At 38.8% G+C, this 20,463-nt stretch overlaps 1 protein-coding gene across 1 annotated transcript in view; it reads right to left on the reverse strand.

Moving 5' to 3' along the window:
• LOC137997107 (small ribosomal subunit protein eS4-like) overlaps positions 1-8,244 on the reverse strand; it is an 11,160-nt gene extending 2,916 nt beyond the window's left edge. Inside the window, exons 1-4 of the mRNA XM_068842894.1 lie at positions 8,224-8,244; positions 8,013-8,090; positions 1,894-2,074; positions 996-1,093 (exon numbers count right to left, since the gene is read on the reverse strand). Coding sequence (XP_068698995.1) covers positions 996-1,093; positions 1,894-2,074; positions 8,013-8,090; positions 8,224-8,226 — 360 coding nt within the window. The 5' untranslated portion in view covers positions 8,227-8,244. The remainder of the gene's footprint in view (positions 1-995; positions 1,094-1,893; positions 2,075-8,012; positions 8,091-8,223) is intronic.
• Between the last annotated feature and the right edge of the window lie 12,219 nt (positions 8,245-20,463).

The raw sequence follows: 20,463 nt of genomic DNA on the forward strand, positions 1-20,463 counted from the left end.
GTGAGGATTCGAAAGCAAACATGGTGGACATGGATCTCTTGGTTCGTTCTGAAGCTGAGTATTCAGGGTCCAAAATTAACTTTTTTATATGGGCGCCAACTGGCGACTAGATAAACATTTTCAGTCGCCAGATGGCAAATTGTGGTCGCCAAAAATTTGCGCCTGAAAATGCAAGTTTTAATTTCTTTATGGATACCAGAAAGCAACGACCCCACGGTCTTGTGTATGTGTCAAGCAATATTTTTTTTTGCTTTCGAAAGCGGACATTTTTGAGAGAACATGTATCCGACCTCGAATGTAATAAAGAAATCCATCTGCCCCTTAGTTTGTTGAAAATTTCAGCCACAGAAACACCAGTCACGTTCTGTCGCACCGGGCCGCCATGTTGTTACCATGCTACATTCTTCCTACCAGTCCCTTGAATCTCTTTACTGAGTCGTTGTTGTTTCGCCTGCAATACGTATTTTATGAATAACCGCGAAAACTTGAGGCAGCTTGCGACATATGGAGGTAGTTAACGGAAACACTCCTTTCATTTTTATTTCAAAAACATCGGCAGGATAAAAAGTCAGACACTTGCTGGCAAAAGGCTCTGAACTTAATGGTAGGCGACCATTTGTGAAATTCTGGTCACCAGTACTAATTTTTTAGTCGCATTGGCGACCAGGAAGGCGCAATTTCGGACCCTGGTTTTGCTTTAATATATAACTCTTCACCAGATTATGTAATATGAAGGTGACAACATCCCAACGTGGAAAGAATATGCTTTAAACAGCAGATAGTTTTTCAAAATGTACCAAGTTTGTGGATTTTAAACAGGATAATTTTAGAAATTTACTTGGAAAAAAGCCGTCAACATTTGCTTGAATAGCTGGTAAAAATAACCTGTTACCGGGTGTTAACAAGAACCCTGAAGGGGTGATTTTCATTGCTGTGATTCTTCATTTGTTAAGATCTCTGAGGAGCAAGACCTTGCACACATTTCTCCTACTAACCTTCGCTTCATCCTTGGTAATGCGATGGACAGTAAAGCGACCTTTCACATCATACAGCAGGCGGAAATTCTCACCAGTCCTATCAATGGTGATGACATCTGCCAACAAACAAGTTACAGTTAACAAATATTTGCTGAAGTGTAGGTAAAGGGTGGAGGATATTTACACAAACACCACTTTCTGTGACACTGAAGTGAAGTGTATCACACAAGCTGAAAAATTAGCCCACCCAAAATTTGTTGCTGAAATAAGCTGTTTGCTGATAACTTCTGCTGTTTGCTGATAACTTCTGCATAAACCAATGACAATGCATGTGTAATGATGACTTCTTGGCTTAAAATAGGACTCCTTTACCCACTTCATGCCCAAGAGTGACACTCAACCGTCAAGCACCAGATGATTTTACTCGTCAGTGTTGGCCATTTCAGGGGTGATAGGGTTAACAACATGCAGGTCCAGTCAAAAATCACCTGTGAGCTGCCTCTCTCTTCGCCATAGGAGAGAGAAGGAGAGCCTCTTCTTCTCTCCCTCCCATTAACCCTTTCACACTCAAGAGTGACACAATTCACTCTTTCTGACACCAGACAATTCTACTTATCAAGGCCCCCCACCCTCTGGGCTTTAAAGGGTTAAAATAACAGATCACTCAAATGGCTTACAAAACTAAATTTTCCATACAAATGACAAAATAAAAATCCAAGAGAAATCTGTCGTAATTCTGATGTGCACAATGGCCAACTCAAATTAACTGGCATCCAGTCCCTGTGTGATGCAGGCAGTTGAAAGGAAAATGTATCTAACAAACCGAAAACATCAATGAAATGCCAAGGAAGATGTCTAAAACAGCAAACACACTGAATACTTGAAAAATCCACATCAAGTGTAAACTAACTCCTACCCATGTATCCAGATGGGTAAGTAACATCAGTCCTGACTTTTCCGTCAACCTTGACCAATCTTTGTTTGAGAATCTTCTTCACTTCATCGTAAGTCAAAGCATACTTGAGGCGATTTCTCAGAAATACAACAAGTGGCAAACACTCCCGCAACTTGTGTGGACCAGGGGATGGACGCGGTGCCTTGTAACACAACAGTTAAATTTCAAGCCAGGTACAAAGGAACAATTTGACCTCTTAAATTAAAATTATATTCAGATCCATGCACTCAATGATCAGTTTTCATATTACTGCATACAGTTAAACCAGTGATCCCTAGAAGTGAGACTCTTTCTAACGCCAGAGTAAAATTATTTTACTCATCAACTGGGAGCATCCTAGGGAGTTTGACAGTCAATGGGTTTATGGACCGCAGAGACCAAAATGAAAATGTTTGGTATGCAATGAATACAGTACATTCAAGTTTATCTGAGTCTTGAAAGTTGAATTTATAATTTACATTATTTTTAAACATTTCAATGTATAAAAACAGAAAACAATTTGCAAATTTGCCATTTTTCAGTGTAGGTTTAATTGCATGGTCTATATCCTGTTTTGATGACATCTTCACAGTTTCTATGTAAATGCAAGGGTTTTAAGGGTTAAATTGCAATCTCCCTTTGTACGAACAAAGTACTGTAGCCAGGCCACCCTAATGGTTCCTTGACTTTCAATTAATTATTTGAATTATCTAAACATACAATTTAATTAAGATATCAGTAATTAAGTTCACAATGCGAAACATTAATTCTTTTTCTTACAATTTACTATTATCATCATCATCATCATCGTCATTATTATTATTATTACATTGATAATGTCATCATTCTTGTACAAACCATTACTACAAAAGCCTCCCATAAACGAAGATATTTATACCAATAACTATACAGAACACAATTTTATTGTTCTTCATAGCTGTTGTCCCTTCCAGCACCTTTCTCCAGTATTCATTGAAGTCACTGCTGGTGAACGTTGACTTAACCCTTTGACGCCCAACCCGGCCTAACCGGCCAGACTTAGTATTTACTCTGTCTAACGCCAGACGATTTTACTCGTCAATGGGGAACCCCTGGGAGTCACTGGGTTAACCCTTTGGCATCCAAACCGGCCTAAACGGGCCAGACTTAATATTTTACTCTAACGCCAGACGATTTTACTCGTCAATGGGGAACTCCTGGGAGTCAATGGGTTAACCCTTTGGCATCCAAACCGGCCTAAACGGGCCAGACTTGATATTTTACTCTGTCTAACGCCAGACGATTTTACTCGTCAATGAGGAACCCCTGGGAGTCAATGGGTTAACCCTTTGGCGTCCAAGCCGGCCTAAACAGGCCAGACTTAGTATTTTACTCTGTCTAATGCTGTAGGTGAATAAAGAACTACGTTTTGAAGAGGTGAAAAGCAAGGATACAGGACCCATGTTTGCCTTGCTATGGAAAACACGGACTTAAAATGTTCTGTGCTTCGCTCCATTTCAAATAACCGTAAAGAACAACAAAGCCGAAAACAACAGTGGTTATAGAGGTCTTTCTAATGCTGTTTCTTTTTGCTATTTAATAATTAGGACTTTCCGTGCTTGCAAAGTAACATTTAAAATCATGTTCTTACGTTTGTCATATATTAAATTAGTCGGTGACCAAAATTCATGATCGGGCAACCAAATTTTTGCCATTAGTCGCCAGCTGGCACCTGAGCAAAAAAGTTAATTTCGAGCCCTGACATACCTTCCAAACTGACCGATTTGACCTCAGAGGGCTGGGTCTAGGGAAAGTGACATCATTTACTCACTAGCTTAAAATCTCAGCATGAAACGCAGCTTGTTAAATGTGTAAAACATGATTTTAAAAGTCTGAAAGGCCATAACTCCTGTGCTGAATATTAATTCAGCCTCGCACTGCATTCTTAAACTGGCGAGTCTTTGATGTCATTTTCTCCTCAATCCAGCTCTCCCAAGATTTTAAAGATAGTAATGGCACACCATTAAATAGGAAAATTCCACTTAAAATAGGCAAGTGTTTTTTTTTTAAATCAAGGCTCAAAACTTGGGTCACGTAGTGTTCAGTTAACATAGTTCTGAAATCCAAAGAAAAATAAAAATTGATTTTTTGGTCATAGCAGGAATTTAAGGTTGTGTTTAATCAATAAAACCACAGCCATCATCAATATCATCACTAAAAAGATGGTCGTGGAAATTTCAATTTCACTAAGCTTGGTTTGGTCCAGCTACTATTCTCCCAACAATAATTTACGAGAAGATACTATTCCCTAAAAATACTATTTCGAATGAGTACTAATGGTCGTAAGCAGCGTCTCAATTACTGCTTTACCCCAAACACCCATTTTAACCACTGATCATCAGTTTTCAAGTCTAAGCACCCATTTAAAAAGGTTAGCTTTTGATAACCATTGTGATGGCCAATTACTTCATGTAAGGAAAGTGAAACCGGTGCAAAACCTGGATTTACATGTAGTTGCATGTGGCCGTGCAGACAAAAATGAACAAGGTACGTGCAATGTAAGTGCATAATCAATTGGGTTGTTTCACTAGTACTCATTCAAAATGGTATTTTTTAGATGTAGTCTATGGACTGAGGCTCAGTGTTTTGTCCATCACCCTCTGATACATCATTCCGTCACTAATACCATCAGTGCAATGTTGTATCTTCTTTTATTATATGACTAGCTCCCTGAGTGGGCAAGATGAACCAAATCCCTACTGTGATTGGCCACCTGAGATGGCAAGATGGAGCTATCTTGCCCCCTTGGGATTTCTCGCTTGGTCCCGCAAAATCAAATACCATATTTAACTGTGTATACAGGGTTCTCCTTATCAGGCGGTAACCGATAAAATTTACCGCTTGTAAGAGCACTTATTACTGCCTGCAAACGCTCAGAAGTCGCTTATCCTTTGCAGAACATCCAACATTAACCAAATGCTGAAAACTAGGGAGAACGCTGTGTATAATGCACACCCGTATATAATGCGTACCCCATTTTTCAAGGCCATCTTCAAAAAACAAATAAATCTGGTAAATACCCACCAAAACAAAAATTCATTGTGACATAAAATCACCTTTTTATTCTACTGTAACACTTAAAATAATGAAATAAAAAGGCCACTGTAGCCATCCTACAGTAGTAATTTTGTCCCTAGAACTACATTGTACACGTCGTGTTTGACTCGATGGTAAACGTTCCAACTAAATACGACCCACAAAAACCTCAAAACCCAACTCTATAAAGTCGGAAGCAAAAAGGTCCTCCAAAGGAATAGCAAACACTACTATTGAGCGGAACTACCAGTACACTATATAATCAACAGTTCCAAAGCGAATGATTGCAGTACACTAAGCTTACGATCTAAAATGTTTCAGTCCCATACAACGGTACCTTTATGTGTCCTAAAATCCTTCAAGTCTGACTTTGAGTCAGATGCAAAAAGTTCCTCAAAAGAACGTCATCTTCAAAAGATTCATCATCTGACGAACAGTCATACACAAAATCATCCTCTGAACCATCCAAGGAATTGGTGATGCCGCACTTTAAGAGAACAATCTCGCAACCATTTCTTGGGGAATGTCACACCACACCTTCCTGATCCACTGACATAAGTTCTTCAGATGGTTTCTTTTGTCTTCCCGTGGCTGTTAGTTCATGGATGCCTTCAGCCATCCAGCTCATCCACTTTTGCCTGACTCTGTCCTTGAATGGCTTGTTTAACAGACATCTTTAAGGGCTGCAGCAGGGGGGTAAGTCCGCTGGGAATAACTGCTAGATCAGTGTTTTCCGTTTTCAGTTAACGCTTGATTTCCTTTGTCTTGTGGGCTTCGAAGGAATCGAACACAAGAAGGCTTCTTCGACGCCCAAGACCTCCGATGCGAGAACGCCAAACCTTGTCTATCCAAATTTTCATTATCTTGCCGTCCATCTGGCCCTTTTCTTGAAAAGCCTTTGACATCAATGGTTTGAAGCCTTAAACTGACCAGCAGGGATGTCATACTGAGGATCTTCAGAAAGTTCCAATGTTTTTAGCCTGACCATGTTTGGTAAAATCGCTAAACCATCATTACGCTTCTCTGTGATCCAGGCCATTAAATCTTGCTCGAGACGAGGCCATGCGGCTTTCCTTCCACGATCTGCATGTTTCAGTTGAGGCATTTGCTGACAGTTTTCCTTGCTTTTTCTTTAAAGACAGATGTTCCTTTCTGCAATACCAAACTCGTGCATGGCTGCTCGATTTTCATGTTGTTCTGAAAATTGCATAATCCTTAACTTCTATGGGGTAACTTGGTTTTTCATGCGTACTGTCGCCATTGCTCAAAAGTTACATCGATCGGAATAAAGACGCTTTGGACAATTTTCATTTTATAGCGGTAGTGATATTCTGTGAAATCAATCATGACTAACTATGATATGTTATTTGTATCAACAATAGCCTATTTAAGTCTAGTTTATTGTCTTTTCTATCCTTTGTTAACCACATACGTATGCAAATGAGGGTAAAGATTACAAACAAAAGGTTCCGTGTACAATGCGCGGTGCAATTTTTGTTTGCATTATACACGGGTAAATATGGTACTATGATTCTCAGTTGAATATGACACTAGGGACATTAGGCGACAAAGTTTCAGCGCTAAAGTTACCATGTTGTCAAGGGCAACGTGCTTCATGTGCAACGGTAAGTTTTTGGGGTTTGACGTCATTTAACCGGTAACGGTCGCTAGTTTGAATTCAACCGTTACCATTTGTAGATTATGGCGGACTCATTGCTTGTGACGTCAAGGCCCTAAAAGTTACTCTTGGAAACGAAGGAAGTTGCCCTTGACAACATGGTAACTTTAGTGCTGAAACTTTGTCACCAAACTTCCCTAGTGCCATACTCAACTGAGAATCATAGTATCATTTTTTGGCATTTTATCCCATGTAATAAAACCTTTACTGACCAAGTTTGTTTGGTTAAGATGGTTGGATATTGGCCTTGTTCTTTTTTCGCGTGTTTATGGACCTTGACGCACAAACCCGCAAAAAAAAAGAACTTGGCCAATATCCAGCCATCTTGACCACAGACTTGGTCACTAACCCATATGTACATTCTATGCACAACAGTTTACAACAACCACTCAATAAATGGTGCCCATCCCCCTCTATAAGATATGGACTAAATCAAACACTTAGTTTGCAAACCCATTAGAAAAGTTTCTTATTATGTAGATATTGATGAAATACCAGGATTTCTCCTTTTACTAAAAAATCATATCTTCACCGCGCACAGTGAACGTATCATTTTTATCTTTCACATGTGAGGATATCGCTGTCGTCATGGTAACGAACACGATTAGCCAATAAAAGGCGAGCTTCCTCTTCATTGTACGATACTTTTGTGCTTAAATATAATTCTTCTCTACTACATTAACATTTTTATTGCAAATTTTACATTATCATGATTTGTTTTTCAGAACTTTCATATCTTGTTTCGTGTTACACAAGATGCGTGTTTTAGTGGTTGGTGAACAATTTTTCCTCATTTCAAAAATGAATAAAACAAGTTGTTTTAAATCTAGACATTTCATCAATATATATATAATAAACAGAACATCACATGGCCGCTTGGGGATACGAATTTTATCTTCTCGTGTTGAAAGTATCTCTCACTCGTTCGCTTCGCTCACTCGTGAGAGATACTTGCAGCACTCGAAGATAAAATTCGTATCCCCGCGCGGCCATGTAATATCCTCTATATCTATAGAGGATGTAGGATGCAGAATACCTCGGTTCAAGCCCTAGTGTCAAGTATGCGACTTGTGCTGTACTTAAATACTACTGTGAGGTTTCCAGCCTCTGGTAGCTTTTATTTTCAATAAACTAACACAGTAAAGAGCTATTTCACATTTACAGCCAGATGAATGGAATTAAATTTAAGTAAATCGAGGAATCAATGTAAATCATAACAGCTTCAAGCCAAAAATATTTCAAATAAAGGCGTCGCAAATTAAATCGCTTGGAAACGAAATTATTACTTAAAGACGGACTAGAGACTGTCAACACTAACTATCAGTCAGATTTCAATAGTCATACTTACAAAGGTACCAGACAATTTATCAAGCATCCAATGATGCGGAGCATTTAAACGCTTTAAATGCTTCTTTGGACCACGAGCCTAAGAAAATAACATAACACCACCACAGTTTAATGTACGTCCTTTCGAATTGTATAATTGTACTTAAAAAAATAGATGCAATACTGATAGATGAGTTGGATAGAAATTCGCACTTCAAAATCTTGGGACTTACCATGGTGGCGAAGAGAAGGAAAGAGGACAAATCCCAGACTTCTTTGCGATTTGTGGTGTCTCACGATGTATTTTGTCAGCGGCCTAGAAAATTAAAAATGGCGGATTGTTTTAACATCCCAAAGCGGGTAAGTTTTTAATTCTTTTGCTCCCTGATCTGTGTTCAATAGGAGTATGTGATCTTTGAAGTGAACCTGTGTAGTTGAAAGGAAGGGTTTTATGAGTGTGACAGAGGATTAAAGAAATTTGGCGCTATAGCGCTATTTCTTGTTACGACACCCATTGGTATATTTAACAATTATTCCATGAGCGCGCGTTGGATATGAGATGATAGATAGCCAACGAGGCGCGTAGCGTCGAGTTGGCTATAATCATCTCATATCCAACAAGCTTGAGTGGAATAATTGTTTTATTTAAAAACGCCCCCAAAATATAGAAAACTAGACTACAATAAAAATGAAAAGGCGCATATGCTTGCTGTGTTTGTAGATCATGGTATAATGGCTCATAACCCATGATGGCTTAGCCAATCAAAACTCTCGAATTGCATTATCCAATGATCCAGTTTTTAATAATAATTAATATGCCAACCAGAATCTAATTGGCTGTTGAAACAATAACTTCTTTTGTTCAGTGGTTGGCAAATTTTAATATCAAAAGAAATGTGATGTCAATGTTTGTAAACAAGAAATATCGCTATAAGCTGAATTTCACAACAATATGCAAAATTTTCGAGAGAGAGATTCACAGACTGCTAGTCATATTTCGCGGCAGGAGTAACTGCAGAATACCTGGCCACTATAGTGTTCTTGTATTTGGCATTGTGTTAAGAAGGGATATAACAAATTTTCCATGCCATTCATTTGCCAGTACATGACTCGGTATAATGCAGTTTAGCTTCTTAGGCGCTATTAGGCCATCCTCTTTTTTTTCTCAGTTTAGCATTGGCCGACCAACCCAAATTTTTGGCATTTAAAAAAATTAATGATGTAGTTAACCATTTTTATGTCGCATAAGACTTTCAATGGTTGATCCTTTTTCCCATATTGTCTAAATTTTACAATAACACCAACCACTTTTTCCACCATATTGATTTTGGGTTTGTGTCTTGTTGTTGCCAGGCTCCACAGCAATGATGCTGGGGTACCAGGCCTCCTATTTCTGAGAATACGCCACTTCGGAAAATACCATGATACTCTTTGTTTGTCCCCCCAAATTTTGCATAAGCATTTTTTTTGTTTTCTCTTGGGACAGTTGTAATTCCCGGGAGAAACTGGAAACAATGCTTATGCAAAATTTGGGGTGACAAACAAAGAGTATTATGATATTTTCCGAAGTGGCCTATTCTTGTTTGTTTTCTTTAGTTTTTTTTTTTTTTTTTCAATCTGACCGACTCGACCCAATGTCAGGAAACTCATTCGACGCTAAACAAAAAAAAAGGGGGGACTGGCCTATAATTACAATTTATTCAATCAAAGTTTCAGCTAAGTCTGGGGCCATTGTGTTTTAAGCTCATACTCCTATCACCCCCGTGGATGGGGTCATTAAAAATTCAGACCTAATGACCCTTCTCAGAAATACTCTCAATCTTCTACTTCCCCTTGATAAAAATGGACCATTTTGTGCTGTATAGAAGTTTCAAGATCAAGGAATTTTGGAACTGAGTGAGCAACTATTTTGAAAAACCATCATCTTCATGGAGATAGGGTGAATGGCCTCAGAATTTGGTTAGAACTTGATTAGTGGAAATAAGTCTTTTGGAGGAGAGGCAACATCAGTTTTGATTTCTAAATTCAAAGTTAGAATAATCATATTTTGTCTTGATTTCTCCTTGAACTTGATCTAGCTAGTCCCTGGTTCAGCACTTGTAAATAGCTAACTGGTTTTCCGCTGACCAGTTGGTATTCTTAACAGTTGTTGTTCTGATCTGTGATTTCATTGATTGTGGTCAATAAGGAGGTACCATAGTATCTTCTTGTATTCTGCTATGCTATAACAGTTACATTGACCTTCTTTTCTTGTTGGTTTTAAACATGATTTATAACCAGCATTTTACTAACCTCCTTCACAGACATTCTTTTGGCTTATCATGCAATCTTTCCTCCCCAACTAAAGATGTTAGTTAGTGAGGAACGATTGCGTGATGAGCCAAAAGAATGTTTTGGAGACCTCATACTCTGAACTGGGAACCAGACTGAAGTTATTCAAGGCCATTTAACAAATGTCACCGCTCTTAACAAATGTCAGCAGAACAACAGCTGTTTTCAAATACTGCAGCTTTCGCTTTTGTTGCTGTCTGTACTCTGCTTTTGGCGAATTCTGCAGCTTGGTAATGTGTTTTCAAACCTCAATTTTTTGCCACTTTGAAAATTCATAGAAAATTCCGGTTTTGACCAAAGACAAAACGTTTTGCGCCATTTTGATGGCCATGATGCAAAGATACATCTGAGCAAAAAAAAAAAATGGGTGTAACAGGCACTTTGATTTCACCCTGTTTCCAACTCATAGGATTGAAATTGCGGTTTTACACCGGCCATCAGAGTTTTGCAGCCAAGTATTTTGTCATATTTTTAGCACAAGAAAGTAATAACCTCTTACCAGCCAAGCGCAAGGGCCGTACTGGAGAATATTGACCCGAGATCGTGGCAGTACGGACCGAGTGCAGTGAGGTCCGTGCAAAAACGACCTAGGGGCCAATATTCCCTAGTACAGTCCCGAGCAAGTGAGGTTAGGAAGTTCTTTACTATTATATGGAATCGTTTCTTCTTTTTCTCCGCTTGGTGATGTTCGTAATCTTCGTCTTCCATCATCGAACTCTAAACGGTAACCTTTTACTAAATCCTGCTTGCTATAATAATTATTGTAAATGAGCCCCTGCAAAATTAAAAACAAGTTAAGTAATCTAAAAATATGATAGAGTATAATATTAAAAAAAAAATGAACCTGTTAACTTAATGGATTTTACAAATTTAAGCACTAAAGAATCTTTGAGAAATGCACCAAGTGAAGTCTTACTTTGCTTTTAATTCGCTTAAATTGTATTTTAGATTTTTACCAATCGGTAAATGATATCTTCTTCGCTACACTTATACTTACACCCAACACTTCATAAAATGTTTAACAAATTGCATTGTTCTTGAGATTTGAGTTTTGCATGGCGATAACACTTGGGCCAATCACAAAGGACATTGTATTTCAATGTAGATTATGGAGAGTTGTAGACTAAAATATTTCATGTTGCTGAAGGAATGAAGTGTTTGGGTCAGTGAAGATAACAAGGGAAAAGCTTCATGACGATTCCATAGGCACGGGACATTTTTCTCGTTTTTGAGAGCAACAATAATATATTTATTTTTTCAAGAAACGAGTACTAGCTATAGTTTGTGGGAGAGAGTGTGGAAAAAGTCGTGGAAGAAAACAGTCACTGAAAATGTCGCAGAGTGTCTTGAAACTTCAGAAGCTTAAAATGATATCAGTGTGATATGAATCCCGATTTATCAATCAAAAACTACTGCTTAGTCCTCAACTTCGAACAATAGGGCCGTTTATACGAGAGAAAATAAGCCGCGGCTTACTCTGGCCGCGGCTTACATAAGACGCGAACACCCCGTATAAATGGTACAAAATCTACGTTCACAGCTTTCTCAAGCCGCGGCTTATCCTGGCCTGGGAGTTTATACTCGTATAAATAGTTCCTTTCGCGTATTATGTACGCCGCGGCCAGAGTAAGCTGCGGCTTATTTTCTCTCGTATAAACGGCCCTAATGTTTCCTCTCTATTATCGACAGAAGGAGCGCCGGTATTTTAGGATATTTAGTGGAAATGATAACAGAATTCGCTACGGAAGTAATGCTTCTTTTTAAGACAAGAGTTATCTTTACAGCTTGAATTAAATTGTCCAGATAAGTACGAGAACCAATCCCAGCTGCACAAACATTGAAAAGGGTATCATTTATTCGTTTCATTAACCGGTGATGATAATTAACATTCGTGATCTCCTCTACACCAAACTAGCGTGATTGTACCATTAGTAGTATGAGGCCTAAACCTCGTTTGACGACTATCTATGGTAGAGCATCCGAACTCGTAATCGGAAGTTCGTACATCGATGTGAAGTGCTCGGATTTTTTCCGAATATCCCCGAGTCACCATGGGAAAAAAAATTATTTCTTCATCAGTGTGCGCAACCGGTTGACTTCTTGCAAAGAAAAATAAAAACAAAGAAAAAAGTATGACAGAATTTATCGATGAACAAGGGAAAGGGAAGGTTGCTAGTGAAGTAACGAAGAGAGGAAAACTTTTTTATCTACTATCGGAAAAGCACACGTTATCATGGTATCAATGAATTTATCGCTTTCTTCCCACGTGCAATGGACACCCGACGATAAGTTATAATTATTTGCCAAATGAATTGCTTTGTACTCTTTTGTGTATTGATTTTGCCAAATGTGTGCGTGTTTCTTTTGAAAAAGCTACGGAAGTAATATCTGTTTGGATAGTTTCCAGCTGAAAACGAATGTAACAGAGAACTCTGCAATGTGGAAACGCATATGCTGGTTTTGTCTCTCATTAAAAGGTTCGTGGACCAAATATCATATTTAGCTTTTGCAGATTTCATGATAAGAAAGGAAACCGTTTCAGTGATAACTAACGTAGAAAATTTCCGGTGTGGTTAGGCTTTCCGAACCGATTTTTACCAAATAATTGGGTTCCTTGATCTACGTCAATTTTGTGATGACACACAGCCAGAGCTTTCAACCTGCGTTTTAAACACTTGTTTGTTTTTGTTTTCCCGTTTTGACGGATTTTCTTTTATTCGATTTGTGCACGTATCCGTTTCTTAAACCTTGGAGAATAGGGTGTTTTGAGAAACGTTTCCCCTGAAACAACAATCTCTGGTGGCTAAGTCAAGAAAAGAAATCTTTCTTTATCTATTCGCGTGAACACACCGGAAGATGAACGCCTTTATTTGCTCAGAGGAAGTCAACATATATACGGATAAAATGGCGCGCGTGTTGTTTTAACCCACTTCCTTTCACACGTCTTCGCTATATTTCAATAAAACGCGCGTCACTTTGGCTTACACTTAAATCGATTTGTGGTTTCTTTTTCGAGTGCGTCTGCAGGTGATGACATATGCAATTACACAGGGTGAACTCCTTGAGCAAAAGTAAACATTCCAAGAAAACCGCGAGGAAACCACGATGCCTCTTCAATGTCATTACTATGAGAGAGAAAAGTGACGAAGTGACAAATGCTTGTAATTCAAGAATTGCGGAAAGTTAGAAAGCGCCGTTAAGAAGGCGCATCTTAGTGGTTTCATGTGAGGGTTTAACCTAGCTCCAAACCAAGGAACAACGCTTGATTACATTAGGGGATTGCACAAAATACTGTCGTAAAATTCACGGTGTCTCAAACCAAGCTCACAACAATAGAGTCTAGATAACTATAGACTTGAAAGTTCAAATGATTTTTTCCTTTAAAAAAAAAAACACTAAGAAGAATATTGCTCGAGAAGTGGAGATCATTTGACAAGAAAGGTTGGCAGCTCTATGCCACATGGAGATCAAAACAGTAAAGAACGGCTTTGAAGCTGTCGTTTGAAAGGTTCACGTAGTTTAGTTTTAGTTTGAAACACTCTTCACCGCTTAGTAGACATTGCAACAGAAACGTCCACACAACTCAGTAGCTTTCATTTGGCAGTTTACGCCTGTTTAAGGAAACTTAATTTGATATTGAACCAGCTTGAGCATGGAATAACCAGCTTCACAGGAAACTTACTGCTTAGAAGCGTTCGATTTGAATAAGGGCACACCTCAGAATCAAAAATACGGAACCAACTTTTACGGTATAACAGCCTGCAAACAGGCTCCTTTGAAAATGGTGCGCAGTCGAAATATGGTAGCGAAACTAGTAACCACGCTGCTATATTTCGACCGCGCTCCATTTTCATCGAGAGCTACAATTGTTGGTATCACAAGAATATCACAGTTAAACATTGGTCAGTCGCTTTTATTTGAATAATCACACTTCAGAATGTAACCCCCAGAATCAGATGTACAAACGACATTGTGCAGCAAAATTAAAAGCACGAATTCAAATTGAGGAAAACCACGTGAAGCAGAAGTTACGGCCATCACCAAGTACAGCATAATCAACTGCCAACATCACAAGGGCTCCGGCCTGACATCACCGTAGTAAAGTGCTTTGCATGGTGGTTCATTTTGAGGAATTTCCTTCTCAGACTCAAAAGCTAGATAAACCGTGCACGGTACAATAAATTAACATTATGTGTCAAAAGGATTTCTTCCACTGGCTCCAAAGAGCCACCTCGTGTAACTTGCAATAATTAGCTCTACTAGGAAGGGATGACTAGGAAGCGATTCTCAGTAACTAAATTTGAGCGATAATAGAACTCCGTTATAACACTCTTTCAATTCTCTTCTGGGCATTGAGTCACCATGAACAATTACTAGCAATCGAGAAGATCCATGGTTGATTTTAAAACCATCAATTTTCGTAATTGGCGCAGCTGGTTAGGATATGCACAATCATGTCCAGTTTTCTGATGTCTACCAGTGCCGGAAAACTGCTTAGCCCTTGTAAGACAATGTGTCACATTTATGGTAATTTATGTGATGATTCTGTGACTTACTGTATGATGTGTCAATTCCGTTCTCTTCAAACCGGAAATTTTGCAAAAGGTCGAAACAGACTTGACTTTCCTTGAAACTTATAGTTTTCCTTTGTATGACTCCGGTGTTATAGCTTCAAAGCGTAGGAGAATGTTGTGAATTAAATTGAACAGGAAGTCAAGTGATTTTTTTGAAGCACATTGTTTCAAAGTTGAAATTCAATTTTTATTTATGACTATTATTACAAGACTAAAAATTCTTTAAAAAGTAAAAAAAACCGAACGTTTTCGGCCTTAGCCTTGTAAATACTAGTCATATTTTACTGAGCGAATACTATGAATGTTATTTATAATACAGACGTACATGTAGCGACGAGGAGCTGCGAAAATCGATCCCACGAATTTTTCCTCCCTGTCTCATCATCTTTCGTTTTCGCGACAATTTTCACCCTCTGTTCACTATCCGAACGCTTGAAACATGCTGTTTTATCAGAGTCGTCTTCTGAGTCCATTCCGGAAGGACTTAATTTAATGTAGAAGTAGCGTGACAGAGTTGGCCGCGCGTGTGGCCTCAATCTGTCATCGACTATGTAGATGTTAAAGAAGGTCACTAATTGACTCTAAATTGCTGCCATAGGCGACACAGATTGAATGTGGGCGAGGAAATATTAGTTTGTTTATTCAAGTGCCAGCTGTCGTCAAGTATACACACTGATGATTGCAAGTTGACGCGGAATTCCGACACGGATAAGCTCTTGTGGCAATCAATTTTAATGGCACTCCGATCCTGCGCAAATATCAATTTCATTTCGCAAATTTTCTTGTACCACGAAGAGAAAATGGATGCGGTCACCCATGAGAGAAACACAGTGTAACAGTAGTGTTGACACTACTCTAGTGTCAACTCACTGATGTTTTGAATCCCTAGGGGAACACTGAACAATAGAACCTTGAATTAACACTAATGTTAGCTCTCTTTTATTATAACGTTTTCCATGTAAGCTCTTAAACTCAGATGGGAAAGTTTAGAGCACTGGAAGGGACTTCGCCTCTAACAAGACAAGAGAAAGTAGGAGAATTGTGCTAATATGCTTTGAAAGCCGTGGCCTTTATTGGCTCCGTTTGAAATTCTAAACTGAGCTTATAGCATTTGGTGTAGCAATTCTTCTACCTCTTTTCAATCGACATCACGCGTTTTAGAGGTGACCGTGGCCAAGTCCCTCGGATTGAAATCGGGCTCTCAACCACCATCTGGCCTCAATTCCATCCCTCTTTGTAAACAGCTAACTGGCGACCTTCTTCCAGGTAGTTTCCGTAATATTGTCGTGTGTAGATTCGAATTGTTTGGTATGATGCATGGTTCCACGATGTTCAAGCTTTGAATACCACAAATACATCGTTCCTTAGTTTGCTTCTCATTTCACTTTCCGTAGTCTGAGGTAACTTACCCACCATGTAAAAGACAAGTGCAGGTGTTTAAGAGTCATTTAATTGTGGGCATGCAGTTTGCCATGTCCATTCATTTCACATGAGTTTCTTTGGAAACACATCCGTCAATTTATCTGTAGAAAACGCGCTATTTTTCAGCAGGAAAATAAAATTAAAAAAAAAACGTCTCGTATTTTAACCTAGTCACCTCTTTATATTTGTAAGACGTGCAAAGATATTGATCTTGATGAAATTATCTTGATTATTAACATTACCGGTACCTTTTGTTTGATGAAGAGCACACTTATTTTCCACGATAAATAAAAGCAAGATAGAAATCTGCTAAGAACTACCCGCGGACGCTGACATTGAAAGAAGGGAGCTTACCCTGCGCTTTTTCGCGCCTATTTCGTAAAATGTAAAGTTAGACTTTCTGGGGGAGACAGACTTGTATTACCTTCAGAATTTATGAGTCATTTACCCTCAAGTTATAAGCCAGTTGTTTTCAATGTTACTTACTGAAACGGAAACAGCAACCAACGCGCCGACAAGTTACAAGAAACTGGTGCTTATAGTTTACAACTAAGAGCCAGACGACCTATCGTCTCGAGGTTGAGCGATTCCTGTGTTAGAACGAGGGCTCGAAGAGTTTTGTTTTTTTGAGGGTTTTTGAAGGAAAGGATCACGCCAAAACGGTACTACAGGTAGCCTCTTAGAAGGCGTATTGTCTTTGCTGTCTGAGTGCTATTGGTTCTGTAATCTTCCCTCGGAATTGTGAGTACCACGGACAAAGATAATACCTCAGTGTCAGCGGTCGAGTCTTCAGCTGGTCAATTTTCTCAAAAGGGGTTGTCTGTTTGCAAATAACGAGCCAAATTACGTCGCTTTCTAGCATGTTCCAACCATTAGAATATTCTGCACTCCTTGAAGAAAATTCTTAAGTCATCAAGTTAGCGGCAAGTATCAAACTGGGTCAAGTGTGTTATTGCGCACGAATAACGTAGTACCACATTTTCTTCCAAACCTTTTTTTTATTTTATTTACTCTGTAGAGTTAAGGCTGCGTAAGGTTTAGAGAAGTCAAGAAATGTAGGTGCGTACTTAACGATTGTCTCTTGAGCGACATAGCGAAGTCCTGTTCTCACTTCAGTTTCGTTTCCTTTTAGCAGCGCATCTGAGGTGTACTTTCCGTGTTTTTTTTTTTACAAGAGTGACAGTTGTTTGTGAGTCCCAGTCTCTGTTGATAGATTCTTGATCAGGAAACAGGAATCTCAGCTACCAGCTAAGTGTACAACTCTTTCTCTGATGAGGTAAAATTTCAGACAATGACTCAAAACGTTTTAGCTTTCGGTTTAAAAACTTAGCGTTTATCAGCCATGGCCAGCAGTGAAGACCTTGGCCGACTTTCAAACATCGCTTAATCGTCCACACCGCTTATTTATACCTAAAATGTTGAATCAATCGCTTTGGTAATGAGCATACGTCTGGGGAAAAATGAAGTCCGTGATTTAGATTTAATAGCTGTGCACGGGACGATGCTTCCTTGAGGTTTTTTGTGACAGTGAATTATGTGGGTAACTTGATAGTATACGACCAGAAACCCAGAAGGGTTGAAACGTGTAACGGCCCCTTGTGTGCTGGGAAACAAGCTTCTGAATATTCAATTTGCGAAGTACCATATTTGGAACAACAAGAGCAAGGGGTTTCCAAATATGGTACTTAGCACTGAAACATTCAACCAATCAGTTGAAACTGAATATTCGGAAGCTAAGCTGTGAACGCGCGTTACACGTTTCAACCCTTATGGGTTTCTGATACGACGTAAATCTTGCAAAGATTAGGGCCTATTAATTGAGGGAGAACTTGAATAAAGCAAGTAAAATTGACTGCAAATTTTCAAGGAAGATTTCGCTCAAGTAACATTCCAGGGCATCTTCTTATGTAAAGGTTAAGGCTGTTGGTTGGGTTGCCCAATCCTGTCTTTGTTTTGCAATTTTAGCCCAGTCATAAAAATTGGAGAACTGTGGGGCGTTAAATTGGGATTAATAATATACACACCTTTGGATCAATTGCCCCCCCCCCCCCCTTGCTGCAAGGGCAAGAAAAAGTGTTGTGGAAATTCCTGGTCCTTAACGTCAATTAAATAACTGGTGACCATTTTTAGCTGCCACGCCCTCTTTTTATATTGACCGTTTGGAAAGGCTGGTCATCAGATAGGGGTTTAGTGATGGAAGATAAACGAAGGTATCATAGTGTGTATTTGTTTCAAACTAATAGGCTTTATGGAATGGTGTTTGCCTTCCCGTGTGTTTTCGACAGTTGTGTTAACCTGTACCACTCTTTCCATTTGCTGTGACACAAAGTATATTCGTCACCTCATGTGTAAGAGTTTTCCATCAAATGATTTTTTTCGTGAGGTATTCAATCGTTTTGTCCTCTGTCTTTTCTCCTTTATTTGAATGACGTTAACAGCAAGGCCAAATCAACATGAGCAAACAAAATAAACTCCTCAGTTTTTCGTCTTTATTTTTTCACACCCTCAGCGTGGCTAGCATTGGTATATTGATGTGCTAAAACGAGACAAATATACGAAACATGTTTTTTTCAAATTCATTGTGATCAACCGTTAATATTCCTGACGGTAAGAATTAATGACATTTGAAAACTCTCTAAGTACAATCTGTTCTGAGCTGTTTCGTGTCATTGCGAACAAATACTGAACTTCGTTATTATCAAGGAATGTAATGAAACCTTTGATAAACCCGTAGACTTTGAGTAATAAGTATTATTTTTAGTCGTGGGTGGAATTTTTTCACCCGCCGGTTGCTTTCAAAACGTTTGTTAAAAATTATACTCTTCTTTTGTCTGTGCGGAATTCTACGCCCAAGAAAAATTGTTTTCATTCTGTAAAAATTATTTCACATTGCGAGGTTGTTTATTATTCTTTTGATGATGTTTGAAGTTCATCTCTTCAGCTTGCCAAAATAATGTGCGAGGTACAATTACTGTAGGCGCTGTTTAATATTTAATGTCATGAATTTTGCATCAACTGCGGGTACCCTCTTTCAATTTCATATTCGCCTGGCCGGAAAATTGTTTAAAGCATGCATCGATGTCATGAAATATGTATCAAAGCTAAAAGCACCAGGTCACACGAAACCTGATATGCTTGTTCTATCAAAAGAACTATTAAACTGTTTCGTTTGAAAGGCATATGCAGTGAAATGTTTGCTGCTGTATTTAGCTCGCGTGTGTTCGTTTTCTCGTTTAAGTTTCGTTTGCTTAGTGCGGTGACCATCTGGTCTGACAATGACAGCTTTGTATTTCGTTTTAAAGCTGGACATTCCTCATTCAATTTTGACGAATGAGGGAATGTTGTTTTAAGGGGCTTCATCAGCAGACCGCTTGTACTATATTGCTTGGCGTTTTTGGATGGGGCGTCAGAGTTTTAAACCTAATCAGCCGATCAAAACTATATCAAGGCGTCACACGTGCTGATAATTATCCTTGATAAATTGTCAATTTACCATTACTTAGCTCTCAAACTTAAAGTTTGTAATGCCTTTTCTCCCGAGTTATTAATTGCTTAACTTGAGGCTCTTTGCTCATATAGGTGAACAAACCTGTTCGCTTCTCGGCAGTACTCTCGCTTTTTTTCTTTCTATACCTCCCTTCCTAAACACCAACAGCGCCTTTCCCTTATTGTTTAATTAGTGTAGGGAAGGAAATTTAAAAGCTGGCGTTGTGTGCAGGGTGTGAGAAGAAAGTCATCTGCGTGCGCTCGGCGTAAAATAAAACGGTGTTTTTTCTTTTTTTTTTTTTTGACAAGTTGGAAGATAAAGACCCTTGACTCATTTCAAGGCCAAAGAAAACCAATTAAGGTCGAAAAAGCTCCCTTCGTTTTTGTGTTTACCTTTTTTTTCTTAGGACGGAGTCGATGGAAACGAAGCCGATTAACTTTTGATTGATAGCCGGTGCATTTATCACGCGAATTGTATGTAATGCTAAAATACTTGTGTGCTCAAGCCGAAATTGCTTTTTTCAGCGACCTTTAGACTTGGATATGCGTACTATGTTTCCTTCCCGTGTAAGTTCTACTGAAGAAAGAAAGAAAGAAAGAAAGAAAGAAAGAAAGAAAGAAAGAAAAAAGGAAAAAAAAAACACGACTTCCAAACCAAAT

This window comes from Montipora foliosa, chromosome 3, assembly GCF_036669935.1.
Source record: "Montipora foliosa isolate CH-2021 chromosome 3, ASM3666993v2, whole genome shotgun sequence".
Classification (NCBI taxonomy): domain Eukaryota; kingdom Metazoa; phylum Cnidaria; class Anthozoa; order Scleractinia; family Acroporidae; genus Montipora; species Montipora foliosa.